Raw genomic sequence first — 23,657 nt, forward strand, 5'->3', positions numbered from 1 at the left:
GCAACGAGGTGGTTACATGAGACCTTTGTTCTCGCGACTCCTCGTTATCGCGCTTGGCGGACCGCTACCCGGTTAGCCCTAGCGCAGCGGGCGCGCGTACTCGATCGGTCTTGCGGCGAGCCTTGGCCCGTAAGCGCCGTGACTGTAGCACTGAGCTGTACCTTGGGTGAATAAACCCGTGTTTGTTGGCGATCTGACTCCGGAGCCTTCTCTGCGCTGTGTCGGAGAGTCGACGAACCCTGCCGTAGCGCCTTTGTGCGTTGCGGAGTGGAGGAGCGTCGTGCCCTTTCCTGACCGTCGCTCGTAGGGTAAGCCTTGTGCAAACCCATCTCCACAAGGTCTATAGGAGGCTATGGCTCTAGTGGCGGAAATCCTCGCAGTAGTGGTGGTGTGGCATGACGGCTTTTGATCTCGGTGAATACCATCGTTTCTTTCCCGCAGGCGCGAGTACAAGCGGGTGCGAGAGAGAAACGATGATATTCGTAAATAACCGCATCCCTGTTTTGATGATCCAAATTTAATCTCACTATCAGGGAGGGAGCAGTCTACCTGACTGGAGCAGTATTTTTTATTTGGGGTGTTGCTACGCTGCGCTCCGCATTACCCCAACTACCGCCGCTTCGCGTCGGCGCCCGGCACCACGGCTTCCGCCGCGGCGCCGGGGTACAAACGCAAGCAGTATCCGCTTGTTTACACCACCACAGTTCACCGAGATCAAAAGCCGTCATGCAACACCACCACTACTGCAAGGATTTCCGCCACTATAACAAACGCTACAATAATAAAGCGCGGCCGGCGTGGGCCAGACTAGAGCACTGCACGGGCCCTGGCTGACCCGAAAGCCCGGGCCCGGCCCGGGCCGTCCGAAGCGTTTGTCGGCGGGCCCGGGTCGGACTCGGGCTTGAAGCCACTGGCCCGGGCCAGACTCGGGCCCGCTCATTAAAGGGCCTAAGTAGGCCTTCGAGCACACGCGACCGTTATGCATTGCATGGTTAAATGCATTCTGTGCCAAGCTGAAGTGACACGTGCAAGATGACTGTATATCTTATCAAAGAAAATAGCAAAACAGATGAAGTTCTCATTTTAACAGCGGAGCTGTTTCAGCCGGGCGTAATGTGTCTGCTGAATCCAAAAATGTGGGCCGATCCTGGCAACAGTGTAGAAAGGGTCCAAGCACAATGGCACATACACCTGTGAACTAGCGAAGCTGAGGCTGGATAAGTCTAGCTAAGAATCGTGGGGACTACTTAAACTTAGTCTGTCATCGATAGGCATCTGATAGCCAATCAATAGCTAGTCGATAATCGATCAATAATCAATAAATTCCAGAAAATGTTGGGGATGACTTTTTAGTGCTTAGCCTAGCCCAAATACGTGGTCAATACCTTACAATAGCCAATCGATATCCAATTCATAGCTAATCAATAATCAATCAATAACCAATAAATTCCGGAAGATGCTGGGGATGACTTGGTAGTGCTTAGCCTAGCCCAAATACGTGGCCAATACCTTGCGATAAACAATCGATAGCCAATCAAAAGCTAATCGATAATTGATCAACAATAAATAAATTATAAATAAATTCCGGAAAATGCTGGGGATGACTTGGTAGTGCTTAGCCTAGCCCAAAAGCCAGGACTAGCTAGGTGCCCATCAGCTTCGCTGTCTCTTTAGCATGGCGCCGCCAGTGCAAGCTATGCAATTTTTTTTCTTTTCCACAAAAACGAACATTGTTTCCGCGTAAGGAAAAATAAATTATACAAACAACCGCTCCTCAAACCATGTTACCGCTTTTGCGATTGCACTATTACCAGTGTCGATACTATGGGATTATTTTAGCGCTAAGGCCAGTTACTTTTGTGCTTCAATGCATAAAACAGCGTTTTCCTCAAAAAGTTAACTGGAACGCCCGTGCATTTCGTCGGACACTTTGAAAATTAATATCTCGAAACTGGTTCAGTCCTGAGAATTCGTTCCAAGTGGATATGACCTGCGAGCTCAGTGACTACAATTTGTAGATGGAAAGATGTGCCGTAAAATATTTAATTAAAATTTAATTAGCGTAATTACGTTAATTATTCAATTCGGCGTTTTGACCATCCATTAGGTCATCTATGTCAGAATTAGCTTGGAACTACATAAAACAATCAGCCTCCTTAGAGCGTCGTCGCATTATTGCGAACACAAGAAATCCTGACATGTGGTCAATTTCATACTTCAGAACACTCTATAAGCATCAGTCGTTGATACACAACCTACCATTCACTTTGAAGAGATACAAAAATGCGATAATTTCAGTCAGAAAGAACTCAGCTCATACTTTGTTCGCTCGTAATGTATCTGATGTGATTATTATACTGCCTTTGTGTATGGTTCTGAGTATATACCGTACAACCTGTTTCATTTTCTTGGCAAATGTTAATCTTGTGAAATTCAGTCTCATATGTTGTATAGCGTTGTTTTGTATACCTTTTTTTTTTTTTTTTTTTTGAACTGAGGTTTGAACAGCGCGAATAAAACAAGGACACGAAGAAACAAATACCACAAGCAAGCGCTAGTATATAGCTAGTAGTGTTGTTTAAAATGCATTCTGTTAAAACTTTTTCCAATTCTGTTAACTCGCCGTGAGGGAAATATTCTTTGTCTTTCCGTTCATAGCTATTTCGTAAATGAGGAATTCCAGCGAAAGCTGGAAATATGCCTCAATTATTGTACATGTGCGCACACTGTTTGCTGTACTATTGCCTTTCCCTGGTCTTTTGGGTCACGTCAAGCTACGTATGTAGCTTTTAGTCCAAAATGACCGTCCAGCATGTAAACAGATGCATAAATTGATTTGATTTCATTGATTTCGACGGACATTTTGAAAATTAATATCTAGAAACTGGTTCAGTCCTGAGAATTTGTTCCAAGTGGATACGCCTTGCGAACTCAGCTGCTATAATTCGTAGATTGAAAGTTGTGTCGTAAAATAATTAATTAAAATCTTTTTAGCGTAATTATGGTAATTCTTGAATTAGGCGTTTTGATTTCTCGTGGAAGTAATGGCAGCCTCATCGAGTAGTTTAGATCAAGGATTATAATTGTGCATTCTGCCACAGGCAATATTTAAAAATTTATTTCAGCTAAAATGAAACACCCTGCATATTTGCATGGTAAATGACATCATAGAACCATATCGTACAAATCAAGGTTAGTGCATGCGCACCAGCGGAAAAATAGCAGCACAGGCAATGGGCCGAATTACTTATGTTCCCGTGGGAGAAACAAAGGATTTCGGCCTTTTATTGCTTATATACTGCAGTTGATTAAACCTCGAGAAGGTGAGGCTGACAGATACGGTACAATCTGTAAAAAAAAAAAAAAAAAAAAAAAAAAAGAATTTTTTTTCTTACAGGCCGGGCCTGTTTATGCACAAACTTTCCTGCCTAGCTAAGCTTAGTAATGAACGCCCGGGCCCGGACCGGGCCCGGGCTCAGTAACATGGGCCCGGGTCGGGCCCGGGCTGGTCTCGGTCATGTACGCCCGGGCTCGGGCCGGGCTCGGGCTTTGTATGACGGGCCCGGGCTGGGCTCGGGCCGAAGAATCAGGCCCGTGCAGTGCTCTAGGCCAGACACCGCCAGACATTCAACGCGCCCTAAACGATTCGCTCGCACGTAGGCGGCAAGGTCGCTGCGCCGGTCCCGGAGATAAGAGAGCCACGCTCAGCGGAAACCAGTGCCTCAAAAGTCCCTAAGCGATTATGTCCCTAGGCACCTAGGAGCTCCACAATTGCCATGACAACACGTGTTAAGCGGAACTCTCCGCTGTACCTAGTAAAGTCGCGTCCAGGCCACGCTGCGGAGCGTTCGTGTTAGGCGTGCTGACAGCAGTACTGCGAGCCTTCTGTAGCATTGGGACTCATGTTGCGTCTTTTTCCCAGTGCACGCGTGGGAACGACGGACACCTGGCGGTTTTCTAGCCAGCATCGGCGTGCAGCCAGCATCGCAAGGTGCTGTTCTGGGCTCATGGCCTGGACTCTGTACAAGGCAAACAGGAGCCTAATTTGAAATTGTGGAAACCAAGGGATTGAATGCGTGACTTTAGTCTATAGGACCACTGTGTGACGCACAAACTTTCCTGCCTTCCTTCCTCCTCTTGCATCGCACCAAATATAATTTTCTTTTTCTCCCCTTTCCTCACGCTCAGTGAAACGCAGCGAGCTAGAACGCACCTGCTCGGGCCGACCTCCTGCATTTTCTGTAGACGTTTATTCCTATCTTTCATTCCTTCGCTACATTGCACTTTGTTGCCTCCGTGATTAGATTCTCGCGAAATAGAAAGAAAGAAAGAAAGAAAGAAAGAAAGAAAGAAAGAAAGAAAGAAAGAAAGAAAGAAAGAAAGAAAGAAAGAAAGAACACTGTTTTAGCCCTGTTTCCAGCTCGGGCGGCTTTAGAGCCACTGGTGGTTCATGTCCATAATTTCTGATTTTGTTTTATTGTACCTGGTTAGAACACCGATATTTATTACATTTATAACGTGATAGGAGATCACATCGCTTGGCAACATTTCTTGAATGTTTCTACAGATATTATTAAATCGGAAACTAGAGGGGAAAAAAAGAAAGAGGAGAGAATACGTAGTTGAATCGAGAAAAAAAAATTTTCGGTTCATAAAAGGTGTGTATGAAGTTTAAAATAAAAACATAATAATCTATTTGCGCTAATTACATACTGTGTTGCGCGAACGTTGCGTTGATTAAAATTTATATATCCGTCAATTTTATTGAAAACATAATAAGTGGAACATTTGTATTCAGAGACATTCACGTAAAAATTCCGTTCGACATCCTTTGCCGGTAACGAATGATCAAACTGCGCCTCACCTTGCCTCAAATTTACGAATAATAATCAGCTGCGACCGTGCCGCCTACATTTAGATGACCCCATGAACACAATTACATTTTCGCCGCAGAGTAAGCACGCCATCATATTGCATCCAGTTATATATGCATGGCGCATTCATGATTTCTTTCGTAGGGGTGAGACCAAATACCTTCACTCCTCCTCCGACTGTTCTTTCTTCCAGAAATCGTCGTCTGCAAGGCATTTATTTATACCAGCCTATCCTGACAACTTGAAAGGCGTTAGTGGTTTTGGTCAGCGCTGAAGACACACTTGGTAAAACCTTGCTCCGTTCAAGGACTCGAAATGCAGCACGCTTATTTTTGCGATGAGTTCTGCATCTCTGGTTTTACGCTTGGTTAAAATTTTTCAATGAACGGAGCAAGGTTTTACCAAGTGTGTTCCATTAAAAAAATCCTTGCACAAACACTGTCAGCATTTTCCCAAGAGTGCACTTGGACGGGCTTGAAGGCGCTGTAATGGCCTGTACGGCGTTATAAGGCTGCTGATACAGGGATGGCCACAGATGGACTCCGGCGGAGCGAAAGATCAGCTCTCTTAAAATAAGCCCAGATTTACCGCACGTCTGGTCAAGAAACAATTCCGAACAATATTACTAATTAACATTGAGAACTCAGACAATGCAGCTCTCATGAGTATGAGACAAAAGTTGTACTTTATAAATTCTTGCATATATTTGGGAAACGACGGAATTTGTTAACATCATAGAATAGGAAACGGTCAAACTCTGGTCCGAGTCCACCGCAATGCATGTGCTCGTCAACTGCACGATTCAAGCCTAAGCTGCGAAGGATGTAACTTTTTTTTTTCTTTTTCTCGTTGTCGCAGCATTCGCATTACACGGATAGCTTTGTTCACGCGAGTTTACTACATTACCGCATCTTTGAAATACAAAAATAAATAAAAATAAATTTAGAAACCTCGAGAGATTTCAACCACATTAAACTGGATAGTTTTCGGCCTGTGGTAAATTTTCTCGCAGATCACCACTACCATCACGTTCTTGAGGAAAACTTGAAGCTTCTGCGTTGTCGGCGCTCTTCAATGTCGTATAGCACGCCAGTTGCTCCATGTCGCTGTCACGTGTACGCTGATGCCTTCTCGTTCAGATGCTAACGTTTCAGAACTCGTTAGCCAAAGAACATCAGTGGCTAAACCTCCCCCGTGGTGCACTGTGCGAAAGAGCGACTGTGAAAAAAAAAAAAAGGCACGGAAAAAGTATCATAAAAAGACATCCTTTATTTCCTTCTTGCGCTCAGGGGAGGATATACTATAAAGATGTCGCTTTGGGCAGGCACGCACACACATACGAGCGCACACTCGCACACGCACGCAAGGTACAAAGTTCTCGATAAAGGTTTTCAATAGATTAGCATATATTACATTTTTTTTTTTTTTTTTGGAGCCACGGCGCGTGGCTCGCCTATTTCGAAGTCTCTGTCCATGGAACCCGGCACCACGACAGGATCGGGATGTCTTCAGAGATGTATCTCGCTTTGTTCTTTAGGTCTCAGGAGTACACCGTCATCAAGATCATCTGCAAATGAATATCGAAAAGAAAGGTGAGAACACGTTCACCTGAAGATTAACGGTGCTGTCGGCGTCAGATGGTTGACCTGAGTCTGAGCCCAGACGCCATGCTTCCGCATTGTGTATACAGCAGCTCCACCATATATCTGAGAATGTTTTTCACTCCACACTTAGCTTTAGCGTTCTTTAGCGCCACACTTGAGCCAAAAGTTGTGCCTTTAAAAGCAAACACATTTTTTATATATCTCCGAGTAACTTAATTATCACCATTATGCCCTGTTTACACTTCTCGAGGATTTATAAATGGAACCTGCGTCAATGATGCTGACAAATAGACTGGTGTAGTGAAAACTCCTGCGCACTGTGCGTAAACCGTCTAGTGCCAGTTTTAGAAGTAATATACTAACAATTCTCTGGTAATGGCCTCCTTCTCCTAAATTAATTAAATTATATTGGGTGTCTTTTTTTTCGTGTTTGTCTGCTTTACAAGAGACTCGTCGTGGTGCATGGCTCAGTCATTATGGCGTTGCGCTGCTGAGCACGAGGTCGCTGGTTCGATTCCTGGTCGCGCCGGTCGCATTTCGATGGGGGTGCATTGCCAGCGCCACCGTGAGCCAGCGCCACCGTGAGTGGTGGCGCTGGCTAACACTCCCAGTGTTAGTTCCAGTTGTAAAACATAAATACCCCAGAAAGTGGATGGGAAAATGGCTCCGCGGTAGCTCAATGGTGAGAGCATCGCACGCGTAATGCGAAGACGTGGGTTCGTTCCCCACCTGCGGACAGTTGTTTTTTCATCCGTTTTCATTTCCATTAATTTATCATTTCTTTAATTCAATTAGTAAGTACAAATAATTTCCTCTGTGTTCTCCTTGGTGTCATTGTTTGTTGGCGTCTTATGATATGATTAATAAAAATCGGGCCCCTCGGTTCCCTTTCTTCTCGTTCATTAAGTACGCTAGCAATACTTATTATGGGAATAATCTATGAATCACTTTCATTGTCATGTAGAGGAACAGGCCTACGGAACAAAATACCGATTGATATTACGTCGGTAATATCACTTGTCTGTAACGGAAGTAAACTTATAACATTCACATGGTATTTTACTTTACTAACAAATACTCTGTTTTCTTATCACTTCTTCACCGTCACGACAACGTGACAATATGCTTAAGCCGCTCATTGTGCGATAAAACTACCTAATACAGGGAATCTTACTTATTGCATTTACTTGGGTTTACACAGTTTTGCCGTTATATCTTACTGCAACTGCACACTCCGTTTGATACGCAATATATTTATTGTACTGCATAGCTTGCTCGTTTTTTACCCATGGCATTGAACTATACGTGCAGCAATACGAAAACGTTCATAATGACGTTATTGCCCAAAAGTATGGACTAGTTAATAGCTTCATTACGTTTTAATAATTTTGTTTTATTTCCTATCGCTAAACAAACTATAATGTTGCTTATATTTGGACCTCTCCGAAATGAGTTCACATTGTTTTGCACTTCACAGAACCACACGTAAAGTCAAGGATGTTTTGCATATTTTTAGGAAAGATTTTTTGAACTTCGTTGCCTCATGCACACCGCACTTAGATAGCGAGCGAAAGACCAGCAGCATCATGACATTGATCAAGGTATAGTTGCGCGGTAAAGAACCCGAGGAAGTTTCGGGGCGGTAAACTGCCAAGTTTGATTTGATTTTTAGTCGATCAAGCAAGCTTTTTCACCATTTCGCTCGCCCGTGACTGTCAGCGCACGGAAACGGAGTGAACTTAGCGCCGACGCACTGCATATTTCTGCACTCGCCCTAGTGGGGCTGCATTATATGTACTAATATACAAACACTTCCTGCATACGACGGAGCTAGCAACGCCCCCTTATTTGGTGCTGCTTGAATGGCCAGGACAACTCACCTCTTCCAGGGAGATGGTGTTCTCCTTGAGCTTCTTTTCCACTTGACTGTACCTGTCTGCGAATGATGACAATAAATAAATAAATAAATAAATAAATAAATAAATAAATAAATAAATAAATAAATAAATAAATAAATATCCAATTGCACAGCATTGCAATAAGAGGTCGCGGCTTAAACGTTGCTGTTCGCGTACATTCGAAATTTTGAATATGAATCGGAAAGTCCCTGCTACTCGATTCATATTCGATTCGATAATTCACTATTCGAACTTGTCGAATATTCATTTCTGCCGAATATATATAAAGAATAGAAACACTTATTGAGGGGCCTTGAGAGAGATGAAACAATGGACGTAAGGACTGTTCCCAATGATTCTGCTGTAGAAAAGCTGCGGTTGTTGCGTAAGGTAACCACTTCCTGAGCGAACGCACGGGGCAGATAACGTCTGCTAAGTAATTTTCAGTCATTCAATAAGAACGAATCGCCCTTATAGGCAGCTTATGTACGAATTGGCTATTATCTGGCCAGTCGCGTCATGTTTGCATACCTTTAAAACAATGCGCGATGCTGCAGTATCACACTTCTGTCCTTCAGCGAACACAGCACTGCCTGCGCATCTGGTAACATGCTCTTAGCTCGTTTCATTACTGTCATTACCATGATGCTCAGATAATTAAAAAAGTAGTTGTATACCATTTACAAGATCTTCAGTTGTCCGGACGTCTACTTGAGTATATTACACACGCGTGTCAATGTATAATAGCCTGATGTCTTTTTATTTTATTTTACCAGCCGGACTCCGCGCAAACTTCGTATTTCGTGTTGCTTTAAAGATCAGAAAATATTCGATATTCCGTGGTCGTCTGTATCGAATATTCACGTTCGATTCGATTAAGATATTTCACTATTCGACCCCCCCTCCGAATACGACGTACTCTGACGTAAATTCGGACTGCGCAGCTGCCTTACCATGGGCCAGGTACAGCTTGACTAGAGCTCCGATGAAAGCCTCCGCCGTGATAGTGCAGTCTTTGGTGTAGCGGATGACCAAGCATTCCAGTACCTTGTTGCTCACCGTGATCCCTGCGCGCGTTGAGTGCACGATGCAGGAAAGCACGCAATGGACAGGCGCTCATTTTAAGCGTCTAACTTTGTAGCCGAGTAATGCCGCCGGTAGTAAATATTCAAAACCCAATACAAATGCAATACAAATTCAAAACCTTCGTGTGACACTTTCGTTTCAAGCAAACTGTAGTGCAATGGTATCACTGGATTACTATTTTAAAACTACGTCTGTAATTAGGGATCTCCCGTTAAGACACGTACGTCGCTACGTTACTTTTCAAAAAGTAACGTAACGTTTCGCTCCCCGTCTTTTTCGGCGATCTAAATGAACACATGCTGAAGTTAACCCGGCGCAACATTTATGGAAAACGCAAATTAAGTTGGATAGATTGACGTTTCCCGTTTCCTTATTTCCTGTTCGCTACGCTTTGTTGTTATTTGTTGTTGCGATGTTGTGAAATGCTACGTCCTGTGTGACATCATGCGTTATGCATATTATGATCATAATTTTTGAACCGTTTAAAATCACCGTTGTTTCCAAGGCGCATCATACGAACTCGACGGTGACTTTAGCGTGAAATCATAGACTGATTGAATAAAAATGTTCTTCTTCCTATTATTATTATTATTATTATTATTATTATTATTATTATTATTATTAGTATTATTATTATTATTATTATTATCATCTTCGCCTTCTTTTCTGCTTCATACCTTGTGAATTAACACTGTCTTAAAGGTTACCCCCCCAAGTAAGCTCGCGTTATTCTGTTTATTTCACTTATTGTACCCTCACGGCGTTACTGCGTTAGTGAGGACGTGGGGTGGAAGAAATGTAAAAAAAAAAGGGGGGGGGGGGAAGCGAATTGCACGAACGTCCGTTCCCAAAACGAGAACGATTATGTACATATTGTGTATTTCAGCAACGACTGTCTTTCATTATTTAAAACAGAATATTTGAGACAGATTAATAATTTTTTGAAGGACGAGGGTCCGCATTCCCAAAAAGTAATTGCGCTAAAATTGTTCATAAGAGAAAGTGCCAGTCAATCGCGATGTCGGACATATTATTGAAGGCGGCCGGCCAATGGTGAACAACACATATACGAACGAAGAGACTTGCGAACCCAGTGCAAGATTCCCAACAAGGGCAGACAAAAGAAAACTCTCTGTCGGATCATTTTGCAGTTTAATGAACGAATATTCGTTAATTGACCTATTAATTATCAAAGTTAGACCGAGAAGGATAATTGAACGTTTGCGGCTAATGAAGAGCTCATGACAAATTGGCTTTTGAAACGGATCAAAAGCTGTTGCGAAGTTTTTGCGAAAATCTCTCGAAGCGTGTTGTTATCACACGGTTTAAGTCTCGTCACGATTTACGTCTGGGGGGACGTGAATTACTGTATACTTGTCTCGCACTTATCTATACTTGAAGCCGAACCACTTTTGAACTTCCCATCGTAAATTATTGAATGCCTTTTCTGTACCTCCCCGAGGCCACCCATAATAAATCCACACAGTCATTAGGGGCTTCGGCGTACTCACTATCTCTACTCTATCAGTATCGATTAGCAGCCGTGCTGCTGGCGACAAAGCAATAAAACAGCCGGTAGAGACCCGCTAGGCAGTCGCTTACCTGCCTCCCACAAAAGCGGCCTCAGGTTGAAGCTGCTGGTTCGCCCTTTGTGCGGCCGGTCAAACTTTACGAAGACGCCCTGCATGTGGAAAAAAAACGAAAGACGGAGAAGATGGGTTAATGCTGCGGCAGTCCCAAGAACAAACCGCCGCTAATGGGCTTATTTATACGCGCATTTATGCGTATATTTATACGCACCCGCCAAAAGTGCAGCATGCTCAGGATTAAGGGTACGTCCTTGATGCTGATCTTGCCGTTTATGACGGGCTGGTGTCCGGTTAAGGCTTTGGCAGCAGGGAGCAAACTCTCATCACAACATCCGTGAATGTCATTAAGAAAGACTCTCAAACAGGTACGCCTCACGCGTACACGAATCAGGCACAGGTGTTCGTCCCCCTTTCTATGTGTGGTTAGCGTTGATTCCCTCCAACTGTTATGCAAGAACAACTAGCCTAACAGTACAGCCTCCAATAATTTTACACCTAAAGATAATACCGGCACACAGTACCAGTGCCTCGTCGTCTGCCATTTTAAGTTCCGTTTACTGTGGCTGGTATCTTGTTATCATTATTTGGTGCGTAGAAATAATTTATTTTTCACAAGCAACGATGGCAATTGATTTGCGGTATACATGTCAATCGATCACTGTTGTCCACTTATCAGTCGGTTATTACTGTTTTGTTATTCTTTTTTGACACAGAGGTGCTTCGTCGTAACAATTACCGTCACATGTGACGAGGCACTGCCTCAAGTGTCGCTATATGACATAAGAATACATAGCACTTAAGGCGCGAGTTACCCTCGTAGTCTATCAAGGAGTGGTGCAATGTTACCCAAATAATTATTTAAAAGAAAGAAAGATAGAGATCCCGCCTTACCCCAATCGATATCTGCCGCTTAAGAATCCCGAAGAACATCCGTTGCATCATGCTGCTTCTTGGTGTGTCTAGATTATTTTAAAGCAGGACGAGTGACCGGCATGGCTGAAAGCTCTCTTTCGACAAATTAGGGTTTCTTCTATTTTGTGCGTGAAACTTCAAAGCGTGCGCGCACTGTACATGCGGAATATGAACTGCCGCCAGACTGGATGCACCTGTTAGGTGCTTGTCTGTCTTCGCCTGAGCTTTCAGAGAAAATCCGCGGTATACATTTAATTTTCTTCAGTATCATTCACTCTTCTTAGCATTCTGATCCGTTGTGAACCAAAGAGAGATAAGAAATAACTCGGTATTTTAGCAGTTAACGCGTTCGTCTGAAAAAAAAAAAAAAAAAGAGGAGCGAGAATCTAGTCTCGTGAGAGGGCAGGCTGTTTCGCACATGCTTTTTCTATTTACCATCTACGGCTGATATCGGTTGCGTTCAACGCCGTGCATGAAATTGAGCCAGGAAGGAGCCTATATGGCTGCCGCTCTAAAAGCTTCTGCTCGCTGCACTGGCGTCCTTGAGATTTGGGCGCCGATATGTACAGTTCGATAAGCCGGCGGCGTTCTCTCTCTCGCGCGAGCTTGCGCTGTAAATATACTCGCAGGAACGACTGACTATGTGCGCTTCGCACCACGCGCCGCTTTAACTGCTTCCGTAGTACGTGCAACACACTTCCCAGACGACAGCCCGCGGCTCCATTGGAAAAGGATACATCCTTCAGCATGACGAGGTGCCGGCACAGCTCCAGAGTCGGCTTCTCCAGCAGAAGCTGCGTATCTGAAAGGCACAGGTTTTCTGCGCGGAATAAGCCCAGCGACCTTCGTGAAGATACTGGCACAGACACGCACCATTGGCATTAATCCAAACGCGAACGAGAAAAAAAGAAAGCAGGCAAATCGGAACATCTCTCGCGCGCGTCTAGTTCGAAGAGCAACGTACAGTGTTTTAAGCATAATGTAGTACAAGAAACTACGACTCGGATCCTTAATTACGCTAATTAACTTTGCATCGCCAACGCGTAAACACGAATACGAGATAGCTGATTTTGATTTGTTCGCGTTTCTCTTTATGCTGACAGTACCATCTTTGTCATAGATGTTAGCTCCCGAATACAATGCAGCAATCGCGGCTGTCACTAAATTGTGTGGTGGAGGCCCTCCTCAGTCTTCCAAAACTCCTGAGGCAGAGAAGGGTAGACAGAAAGTTGTTCTGAGCAATTTTTTGGGGTCTTTGTAGCAGGAATGAGGTGAGTAGTACGGAGTGGCAACAACTTTAGTCAAGCCCACATGCAGTGCGAGATGCGCTTTTTTACGAAAAGTATATATATATCGTTCATAGACAAGCTCTAAAAGAAGCTTAAGGCTTCAAAAAAATGGTAAGCTGTCACCTGTAAGAGATTGCACTTGCAGTACTCAAGCCAATGACTGCTGTATCCCGCTACACAGCTATATAGCGCAAGACCAGTCGTTCCCATCAGTAATGGTCTTTTTTTTTTAATCTGCCACATGTTTCTAACAGCAAAAAAAAAAAAAAAAACAATGGGGGGGGGGGGGGGGGGGGAGTTCTTGAATGCAAGACCGCCATCTGGCGGTAAGTCTTTGCTTTCGAGCACAGGGGTGGAGGCGAGGATGGACAGTTACAGTAATTGGTAGGTACTACGTCCTAAGCCATAGCTATATATAGGAACGCTGAACTGAAGGGTCCGGAGGAGAGTATGGATTAACTTCGATTCATTCTTGTTTTTTTTTTTTTTTGCTCTCTCTTTTTCCAAATTGGCACCCGCCAGACACCGGTCTAGTTAGCGAAGAGAAAGTCTCTCAGCGGTGCACGAAAACTCACACCCATGTGACTCCTCTTTTTTTTCCTTCTTTCTTTTTTTTTACGTGAAAAGGGGAAAGTAGTATATACTTGAGAGACCTACGGAAGCCCAACATTATAATATAATTTCGGACAGGCGTTATTACACTCGCATGCACACTGCACTGAAGAACGAAGAGCATGTATCCGATAACAAGCAACACAGTGATTCGGCTCTTTGTCTGTTCTTCGAGCCACTTACTTCTGGAGATGGCCCGCAATATCTTGAGCAGCATGTAGGCGTCAAGCTCACATGGTAGCTGCAATAAATGAACGACACAAGACGTCAGTAAAATACGCGTCGAAGAACATTTTCGCCAGTATCTTTTCTCCGAGAACTTTCCGCCTGTTGTCACACTACATGACCGGAAATAACAGACACCCACACAGTAATTACTATGTTTGAATATGCGACAGCGGCTGCAAAAGACGTTGAAGGAAGGGAAGGGGACCGGCTGGCAACTGCCGGCCGAAAGGAGGCTCAAAGTCGGCCTGCTCTTTATAAAATGAATGAAAGAATGAATGAATGAACGAATGAAGGATTAATTAGTTAAAAAATTATCGTATCTGAAGGAGTCACTACGCTAAGCAAACCGCAGTCCAGGTCTCCGCGCTTTATATATTAGGGGGGAGAAATAATTCACAGAAAGAACAAAGATAGAAAGAAAGGACAAGTCAACACGTCGTAACGGCTACAGTAAAACTACGACTTTAGCTAAACTACCAGAAGGTCAGTTGTGAAAAATTGAAACAAAAGAATTAGCTCGCCGCCACGTCCAATATTGAAGCGAGAAATGAAAACTTCATTATATATAAGTTATTACAATTTAAAAACGCTTTCACACTGCGGCACGCTCAACTGAACGGTAAACATATAGATACTTATAATCACAAAGGTGAATATAAATGACTTGCTGAAGTAAAAAGAAAAAAAAAGCGTGGGAAAAAAACATATTTTTAAACGCGAGGATCGCGTTAACGTCGAGGCGCGCAAACTCCATGATTGCAGACCAAACCGCCAACAGTCTCATTTGCCGTCTCCGGAGCTCTTTCAGGAGTGCCGCGCGTGCTGTGTGCAAAATGCAGAGCACAGACCAACGTCATGTGACCGAGAATATCATAAAATGCTCAGTGTACGAAGAAGAGGTGCCTCATCCCAGCGCTTATGTTTCGATGGGGACTTGTTTTCGTCGAAGATACATATAAGGGCACGAAGACAAGTCTTCTTGTCGAAAGGCTGGCTGCGGGCCGAGGCTTTCCTTCTTTGTCCTCATTTGCACATGAAGGACAAGGTGGACTGCCCGCACAGTAAACCGTAGAGTAAAGACGAATTTCTTCTGAAAATATTTGCGAGCACTCAGCGGCACGCACCAACAGATAACTATGCTCTTGTTAATTTTTTTTTTAGGTTGCTATAGTGAAATAGCAGAGCGTATAAGTGTAGAAAACCGACAATGTTCTGAGCCAATGATACGTACCTTGTGCGCTAGCTTGGAAAACATGGCAGGTCCTTTTGGCTGCGAGAAATATGACAGACGTCAAGTTACTTTCATGGGAGAAATTATGGCACAGCTTTATCGGGCTATCAAGCTAATTTGGTTACTGGGGTGTATGCAAAGCAATCAACGTTGCAGCTCCTGAGGAGTAACCAGGCTTATGCATGCTTTGCATTAATTTAACCTTGGGGAGGGGGGGGGGGGGGGCGTTCTGTAAGTGTCCACCTGAAATCAAGAGTTTGACGAAATCTCGTCTGGGGGCGCCTGTCTTCTTCCGACGCATACCCCCCGCCCAGCCAATCAGAACTACAACAGCATACGAAATGGACATGTCCACTAGGTGGACACTTACAGCATACGCCCCCAACCGCAATAATAAGTTCTTCTTCGGATGCCGCTCGAACAGCCAGCGCGATGTTTAAAGGCCGACGTTCGTTCTACTGTGGTAGCTATGATGAGGACTTAGAACTAACAATCGCGGCAATGGCGCCGCGTTGTCACAGAAACTCTGTGGCGTCTGTCTACATTTTGAGGGCAAATAAAACATGTCATAGTTTTCGGTTCTTTGTATTGGCAAAAGGGCGACCAAAAGGCATACCCCGAAGAGGAAATGCTTTATCAGCGCTTAGATATTCCGTGTTTATCATATTCCCTAAAGAAATACAGTATCACGAAAAAAATTACACATGAAACTCCGACAACAATGGCAGTTTTACAAAACAGCATATAGGAAGGAGGCCGCCGCACGCCAGCTCTGCGGCCAAAGTTCAATGGAGCTATATACGGAGACACTACGCACACCACTACAACGCACCGTATTGATGACCCTAAAACCCGTACCCAAACCGGCCAGCGGGGCAAGCTTGGCCCGGGCCCGCGCCAAACTACACTACCTTCGATTCGGACGGGTCGACTATGCATTACAAAGCCGGACTTTGGCGCGACAGCGATTCTTTACTGCAAGCGATACTGCTCTAGATACCGAGATTCTTACTGCGCCTAATCTCGTGCTAAGCTGTCCCTGCCTCTGTACTCTGCAGACTATCACCGAAACTGCAAATTTTTGTTTGTACTGGCGTCCGTTTGACGTTGGTCGTACATGGTATACAATAATAATTTTAAGAGATACCCTACGGCGGCGACGCCATTACAATAAATATTGAAAACTTGAACTGCACCTGCCCGCCGTTCTCTACCTAACTAACACAATTCTCTGCACTGCTGGCAAATGGTTAGATTGCAGGCACAGGGACAGCACCTATATGGCTCGCTTCGTGCTTGTACATGCACTGCAACGACTAACGTGGCCCGTTCGCAGTGTTAACTAGAAGGGAGGTCAACAGTACGTAAAAGAAATGCATAAAAATAAATGTGACGTTCTTGGACCTAAACGTAATGTTGTTTTTGTGACACCCGCCGCGGTAGCCCAGTGACTATAGCGTTGCGCTGCTGGGCTCGATGTCGCGGGTTCGATTCCGGCCGCGGTTACAGCACTTCGATGGGGGCAAAATGCAAAAACGCCCGGGTACTTAGATTTAGGAGCACGTTAAACAACCCCAGGTGGTCAAAATCAATCGGGAGTCTCCCACTACGGCGTGCCCCTTCATCGTACTGAAGATTTGGCGCGTAAAACCCCAGAATTCTTGTTTTTGTGAAATATAGGCAGTGACCTGTTTCCCCGTTAGCAATGCGTTTACCTGGCCAGGCAACATTCCAGAGAACGCTTGACTACAACACACCAGTCTGCCTGCCGGCTCAGTGTAACTGGTGAGACTCGGTGCTAGAGCCCTCCTTATCCAAACTCCGTGTAGATATAGCGCTGGCCCGCGCCACGAGACAGCTATAGCGCCGATGTTGCATGAAAAACATTTAACCAATCACACGCGCGTGCTGGTTGAAATCCTATTGTGCAACACAAGACTATTATTGTACAACACGTGCGCATTCGACGCGTCTCCTACCTCGGTGGTCTTGAAATGGCCATGTAGAGACGCACATGCGGAGTTTTCAGAATTTGCGTAAGAGTGCACGCAGAATACTCACATGACCCGTGGTCCCATTCTTTGTCAAGCTCAAGTTGCGGTAGATTAGGTTGTCGTCGTTGACTTCCCTGCGATATAAGTGAGTATTAGAAGCCGGAATAATAATGTCAGAATTATATCGCGGAAAAAAAAAAGAAAATGAAAAAGAAACAGACTACATGCTGCGACTACACCGGCTCTGAACTCATCTACTGCTACAGCAGCAGGCTCTCACTGCGGACACCACTGTCTTCTCAAGAACAACTTTTATGCGTTGCGTACAATGCCGTTTTCCTGCGCTGCTGTGGCCTTCAATGTAGATGCGCAAAAGTCATCACTCCAAGAGTCTGCACGGAGCGCGTCCGGCTCGCTGCTATACACTGCCGCAGGATGCATAATTTGAACTCAAGCGGCGATGGCCGGCAATATTTAGTGTAACAGAAAGAGCTGACGGACGCAGCAAACACAGTTTCGGGCTCTTATAACTGCTGTCGCACTAAAAGGAAAGAAGAAAAAAACGACCTTGCTTTTTGAAATTATGTAATATTTTCGCTGAAGTCATTGCTCTTATGGGCTTCTGATATCTTCTCACTTTATTTTTCCGGATTAACAAAAATAGAACACGGTAACAGACGAAGTCTCTTAGAATGAGGACTGAGTCTCTTTATTTAAGCCGCCAGTTTTCATTTGGAAATGGTGACTCTTGAGTAAGACAACGCGGAATTGTTTCCCGACCTCAGTTATGGCTATTATGGTGGAAGAACGCAAAAACGGCCGTGTGCCCAAATGTGGTCAGTGCGTTCGAAATTCTTTAAACATAAGATGAGATAATACGGGTGATTGTCTTCGCTTTTACGACGGCGGCATATTAAAGTTACACTACGAGCCGGGAATTACAGAGATATTATAAAAATTAGACGACTTATCATTTTAACCGAAAAAATCAGGCGATTGATCGCAATGCGGCCTCTGAAACCCGTCGTTCGATGAGTTCATAACCACTTGTTAAAAGCTGATGCTGCTAATTTTATCGGAGTAATTAATTCCGGCCAATTTCAACTACAAAACCAAAATGCCAACGAACGCAACCGTCAAGCCTTACTTAGCCGACGAGTGACGTGAATATTTCCGTCTCACCCCGCGTCGGGCGAACGTGAAGCGAAGGGTATCGCGGCTTGATACAGAGGTAGATAGATAAACTTCATTAGAAAGACAATCAGAGTTTTGTCTTGCCCCGAAGGGGCATCGCTAATGGTCGGGGCCCCAAGATCAGGGCTCCGCTGGCTTTTGCCATTTTCTCTGCTCTCTGGATCAGCTTGAGCTGGTCGTCGAGGGCCCAGCTGGACAGCATGTGCCTCCCATTGCTCCCTCGTGGCGTTCGTGTCGTGGTGTTCTATGTTATGTAGCGTGCACTCCCACGTAATGTGGTATAGGGTTGGTGTGGCCCCGCACCACGGGCATTCGTCCCTGTATAGGCTGTGGGGTGCATGCGATGTAATATGTGTAGGCTCGCTCATGATCGCGGTACGGTGAGGCGTGGACAGTCACGTTACTATGGGCGGTCTGCTTGGCGCATACGTCTGCATGTCCCGACGGCACTTCATCACTCACTTATCGCGTTAAGCTTGTCTCAAACACGCGGCCAAGGCATCTCTTGTATGCAGCCTGTGTGGCGCCCTTCCAATGATCAACCCTCCCTACTAGGTCACCTGAAATATAGGTATATCCTTGCCTTCGAGTACGCCACAGCGCGTGCGGCCCGCACTGCAGTTTTGTACCGTCCATGCGGCCCGGCGCCTGACACGAGTTTGATCTCTGGCATAGTAATGGTGACGGAGCGTATACGCCCGCATGCATCGCTGTGCGCACCATTTGCGCTCACAGTGGATGAAGATAACCCTTGTTGCCGTAACCACTGCGTCACGGCCGCGCATTTTCTTGCTTGCGCTTTTACAGATTTTCTATCAATGGTGCCGTTGGTTGCGATGGTTCAATGCGTATACGTGAACCCCACCAACCTAGCCCGTTCGCCCCAATGCAACCGAATTGCCGAATTGTAAACAGTCACGGTTGACATAGACGAAAAAAAGTGGGCTACAGCAGTCGCGGGTACATGTAGGGGCGTACAACCCGCTATTCCGTTACCCGTCCTGTACCGACAAAGCGGCATAACGGCCGCCGCCGCCGGTCAACGAATGTTCCCCGTAGACGTAACGGGAAATCTCTCCTTTAGTACACTCCTCGTGGCCGAGCCGAGAACATTACCGTGTCCGCTCGTATACTTGGCGTAACGACCTTAGCACGCTTGCGCCGTTCGCGCGGGTCGAGGAACACATTAGGCCAGCTATACACCGCGTGTCCGGACGCCCCAGATAGACGAGCTCCCCCACAGATGACGACGCACCACACGTTGCTGTGCTCGTCGGTGAAGATGCGCAGCAGGAAACGCGTCTCGCAGTTGGGCGCACTGGTGCAGGGCAGCACGATGTAGTCGCCGGCGGGCAGCGTGAAGAAGGTGACCGTCTCGCGCGTCGTCGTGTGCACCGTGACGTCCAAGGGCCGATGCGTGGCCACGAACTGCGTCGTCAGCCGCGTCAGGTTCGCCGGGATCTGCAGGGTAAACGCGCAAATAGATGCGGGCATCAATAAAGCAAGCAAGCAAGCAAACAAACAAACAAACGAACGAATGAACGAACGAACGAACGAACGAACGAACGAACGAGCGAGCGAACGAACGAGCGAACGAACGAACGAGCGAACTAACGAGCGAACGAGCGAGCGAACGAGCGAACGAACGAACAAGCGAACGAACAAGGACATCTCGAGTATATACTTCGTTTTGAAGCACTCCGTGACGCGCTCGATGGATAGAGTCTTACATATCAAAGCAGTAACCAGGCTGTGAGGACTGGCTCAGCAAAGGGATCTGGATTATCTTCGACTATCTGTTTCGAAACAATGCAGTCATGCTATTGCGATTCCGCTCCTTTTCGCGCTTTGCCGTTGGCCTCTAGCAGTGCTCCACTATATGCTGTCACCGAGGGACCACTTGAACGAAGCTTTTTGCAAAAAGGAGCGACGTTGGGCGATAGTTGTTGGTTCATCTTGGAAAGCGCGGGAACAGCGCGAAAAACGAGCACGGAAACCACACAAGCGCTCGTGTGGTGTTTGGTCTCCGTCCTCGTTTTTTACGCTGTTACATTCCAGGCTTCCTAAGAAATTTTTTAACCGTGAGTATATGTAACCTAGTCTCTTCAGCTTTCTGCCGGAAGAGCCGAAAAGTGATATTGAAAAGAAGTAGGCTACGTCACTCGAAGGGTGGTGCTTATCTCGACCTTATGGACTTTCTAGAGTCAAGTGGAGCGCACGGCAAGCAATGTTTCGGATTACGCGTTTTAGTCAGGTGGCGTAATATCATTATTTACAGGCTACAAGCCAACTGGCGCTGGTGTACAAACACAGACAGCGAAAGCTTTGGTGTCGCGAGTTACGATAAAGAGACAATAAAAAGAAAAAGGCGAGTTAGCAGCGGTTGACATCGAAGACAATCTAATTCTTCCGGTGCGCATTAGTGTATACTATGTGGTTTGTTGTTCCGTGTTTCTCTGTTTGTTATTTGTGTGGGAAGAAAGGCTCCCCCAAAATACCTTGTCTTTCTTTCTTCGCCGTCAACCGCTGTTGAGTCGCTTTAACTTCACTTACGCCAGCTTACCCTGCTTTCAGTACCATCTTACTTTTCATAGAGCCGGTTACTTAAGCGTTACTTTTCTTTATTTTTCTTTCTTTCTTTTTAGACTGCACTATCTCCGGTATCGGCCGACACTTCCGGATCCGGTTATAGGCGCTCGTAGCTTTAGCGAGCGCATCTAGGTTTCATTTCGGCCTTTTCCCGCTAATTAGACATTATTATGTACGGCTCCGTTTCGGGAAACTGGCTTAACTGGCGTACGTGACGCTTCGTGCATGATGCCGGAAGCGAGCAAAAGGGAGGTGTGTTGGGCGCACGTTTTGAAAACTTGCTCCAGCGCGTTCGTCCGCGCGCGTTTCGTCATTTTTTGGAATTCACGGCTGCCATTGAATACTCTCTCTGCCATTTCTATACATGTAGGACCGAGTGGTCATGAGCAGTGGCTAAATACTGCAAACAGAAACGAACTTCAAAGCGAACAGATGTTCTTTCATTGTTCATGTTGGATAGAAATACACGCTTGAAGTACCACCGCGCCTGTGGCATAATGTTATCTCAAAAGCGCTGCAGCGAGCGCTATACATGAAACAAAAAGGATTGCTTCGTATCCTCAGCATAAAATGCAGTCTAAGTTGAGGGGCGCTGATAACGGCTTTAGACAGGGCTTCGCATAAAAACGAGAACGAATATAGGGACACGTGCGCGTACAACAACGAATGACAGTGGCTGCGATCAGTCCTTCTACGTGTTCCTAGATTCATCGACATTTTTACGCGACGCATTTTATCGAATATGGCTAGGAGTGGCTTTTACTAACTCTTTTGCATTCCGAATCGGATGGGCCGACGGCGCCGCGTGTGATGACTGTGGTAGCGAGGAGACTCTTCAGCACCTTCTCTGTGACTGTCCATGCTACAATTTACAGGGACGATCGCTCGTACACGCGATAGCGCGTTGTGACCAAAGACCTCTAACAGAGGAACTTATTTTAGAATACCGACATCACAAGCCATCGCAGAGGAGGGCGACGAGGGCACTGTTGCACTCTTTAAGGACAACAGACTTGGACAAGCGGCTGTAGCCTGAACAGATGTGTTTATAGTGATGCAAGTGCAACTGTGCTGTGCCACCTGTGACCAATTGTGATTGTGTATCTGTGCTCCTTTCTTTCTCTATCTCTTCTTTCCTGTCACTTTACCTCCCCCTCCCCTCTCTCCCCAGCGTAGGGTAGCAAACCGGATATTCCCATCTGGTTAACCTCCCTGCCTTTCCCCTTTCTTCTGTCTCTCTCTCTCTCTCTACGCGATGCCCAGCCTAACTTCTCAGAGTAAGCCTACTGTAGTTCAAACCGAGGGTTCACTGTAAAGACTTAAAGTTATATTGTGGCGTAGTCTGTAGTTATTGTTTTGGCCGTCTGTCCTTTTAATGTACTTTCCCATTCTCTCGCGATACATTACAGGAGCAGGTACCCTCTCTCGTAGCTTCTTTTTTTTTTTTCATATTCACCACAGCATTTGGTATGTATAAACAATCGTTTGTAACTCCAAAATGAAACGGCGATAAGGATCGAGCTCTACTCCGGAAGCTATTTAGCGTATATAATAACGAGGCAGATTGCGTGCCGTCGCAAGAGCGACCTGCTTCAGAAGCGCCAAAGCCGCTCGTGCGTGACGCCAGTGCATCCGAACCTCGCTGTGTGCGGGCTCTGCCGAAACGCTCGAAAAAGGTCTAAAAAAAGAAAAATCCCCCGCGGGAGCGCGATTCTGCACGCGACTACGGCACGCGATCGCTTTTTCTCGTGTCTCTTGGTACATACCACCGCCTACGCGACAGCTTTTACGACGTGGCGGCCGGTGTTCAAGGTTGTGCACGCCACCTGCTCAAAGCGGGTTAGCTTGCGCCAGCGTGAAATCACGCGACGCGAACGAGCGTCGGTTGTTTCGACGATGAGCCGTATAGCGAGACCGAGAAGAAATGCTTCGTTGTCGACGGATGCGCGAACCAAACCGACGAAGAACCGCCAAATGGGAAGTCGAGAGAGCTGCAGGACGAGCCTTTGTTCAGACGCTCGCGCTCATGAAGGTTGATTCGCACGACGGACGAAATCACTCATTTATTTTCTCCGGACACACGGTTACGTGACTCGGTGACAGCGAAAATCACGCTTAATGGCGTCGCAGACTATATCGGTGCCTCTATAGCGGCGTCACACACTGTCTGGTGAATAGATCCGTGATTCCGCCCGACGTGCGAACCTACCTTTATTCGGCGAGCGAAGTGAACACGTATGTATATATGTCTGTAACCTCAGGCTGTGTCTCAATTCATATCCGCCAATGCCGGTAGACTATTTTCACATTGTTATTACTGAAAGTTCCCCTGATCTTACAGGAAAACATCGCTGCAGAAATAAGCGCCTCCAACACAACTAATTCTGGGCATAAGCACAAGTGTATACTACATCTACCACACAGAGGGTAACATTTGTAGCTTTTTTATTATCAGTGCCACAGCTGAGCTATCACTAAAGCATCTTTTTCTACCACTTCAGTGCTTTCTGTGCGACCACCTTAAACGGAGAAAAAAGAAAGAAAAAGAAACGGGACG

The 23,657-nt window shown here is 45.8% G+C and overlaps 1 protein-coding gene across 1 annotated transcript in view; it reads right to left on the minus strand.

Annotated features, from left to right (window-relative positions):
- Window positions 1-6,119: 6,119 nt before the first annotated feature.
- The window catches only part of LOC119436662 (calpain-9), a 101,923-nt gene continuing 84,385 nt past the window's right edge, over window positions 6,120-23,657 (minus strand). The window contains exons 10-19 of the mRNA XM_037703620.2: window positions 19,767-19,972; window positions 17,385-17,451; window positions 15,324-15,362; window positions 14,048-14,105; window positions 12,701-12,783; window positions 11,263-11,331; window positions 11,065-11,143; window positions 9,330-9,443; window positions 8,359-8,414; window positions 6,120-6,441 (exon numbers count right to left, since the gene is read on the minus strand). Of these exons, the coding sequence (XP_037559548.1) occupies window positions 6,415-6,441; window positions 8,359-8,414; window positions 9,330-9,443; window positions 11,065-11,143; window positions 11,263-11,331; window positions 12,701-12,783; window positions 14,048-14,105; window positions 15,324-15,362; window positions 17,385-17,451; window positions 19,767-19,972 (798 nt within the window). The 3' untranslated portion in view covers window positions 6,120-6,414. The remainder of the gene's footprint in view (window positions 6,442-8,358; window positions 8,415-9,329; window positions 9,444-11,064; window positions 11,144-11,262; window positions 11,332-12,700; window positions 12,784-14,047; window positions 14,106-15,323; window positions 15,363-17,384; window positions 17,452-19,766; window positions 19,973-23,657) is intronic.

Source organism: Dermacentor silvarum, chromosome 1 (genome assembly GCF_013339745.2).
Source record: "Dermacentor silvarum isolate Dsil-2018 chromosome 1, BIME_Dsil_1.4, whole genome shotgun sequence".
NCBI lineage: Eukaryota > Metazoa > Arthropoda > Arachnida > Ixodida > Ixodidae > Dermacentor > Dermacentor silvarum.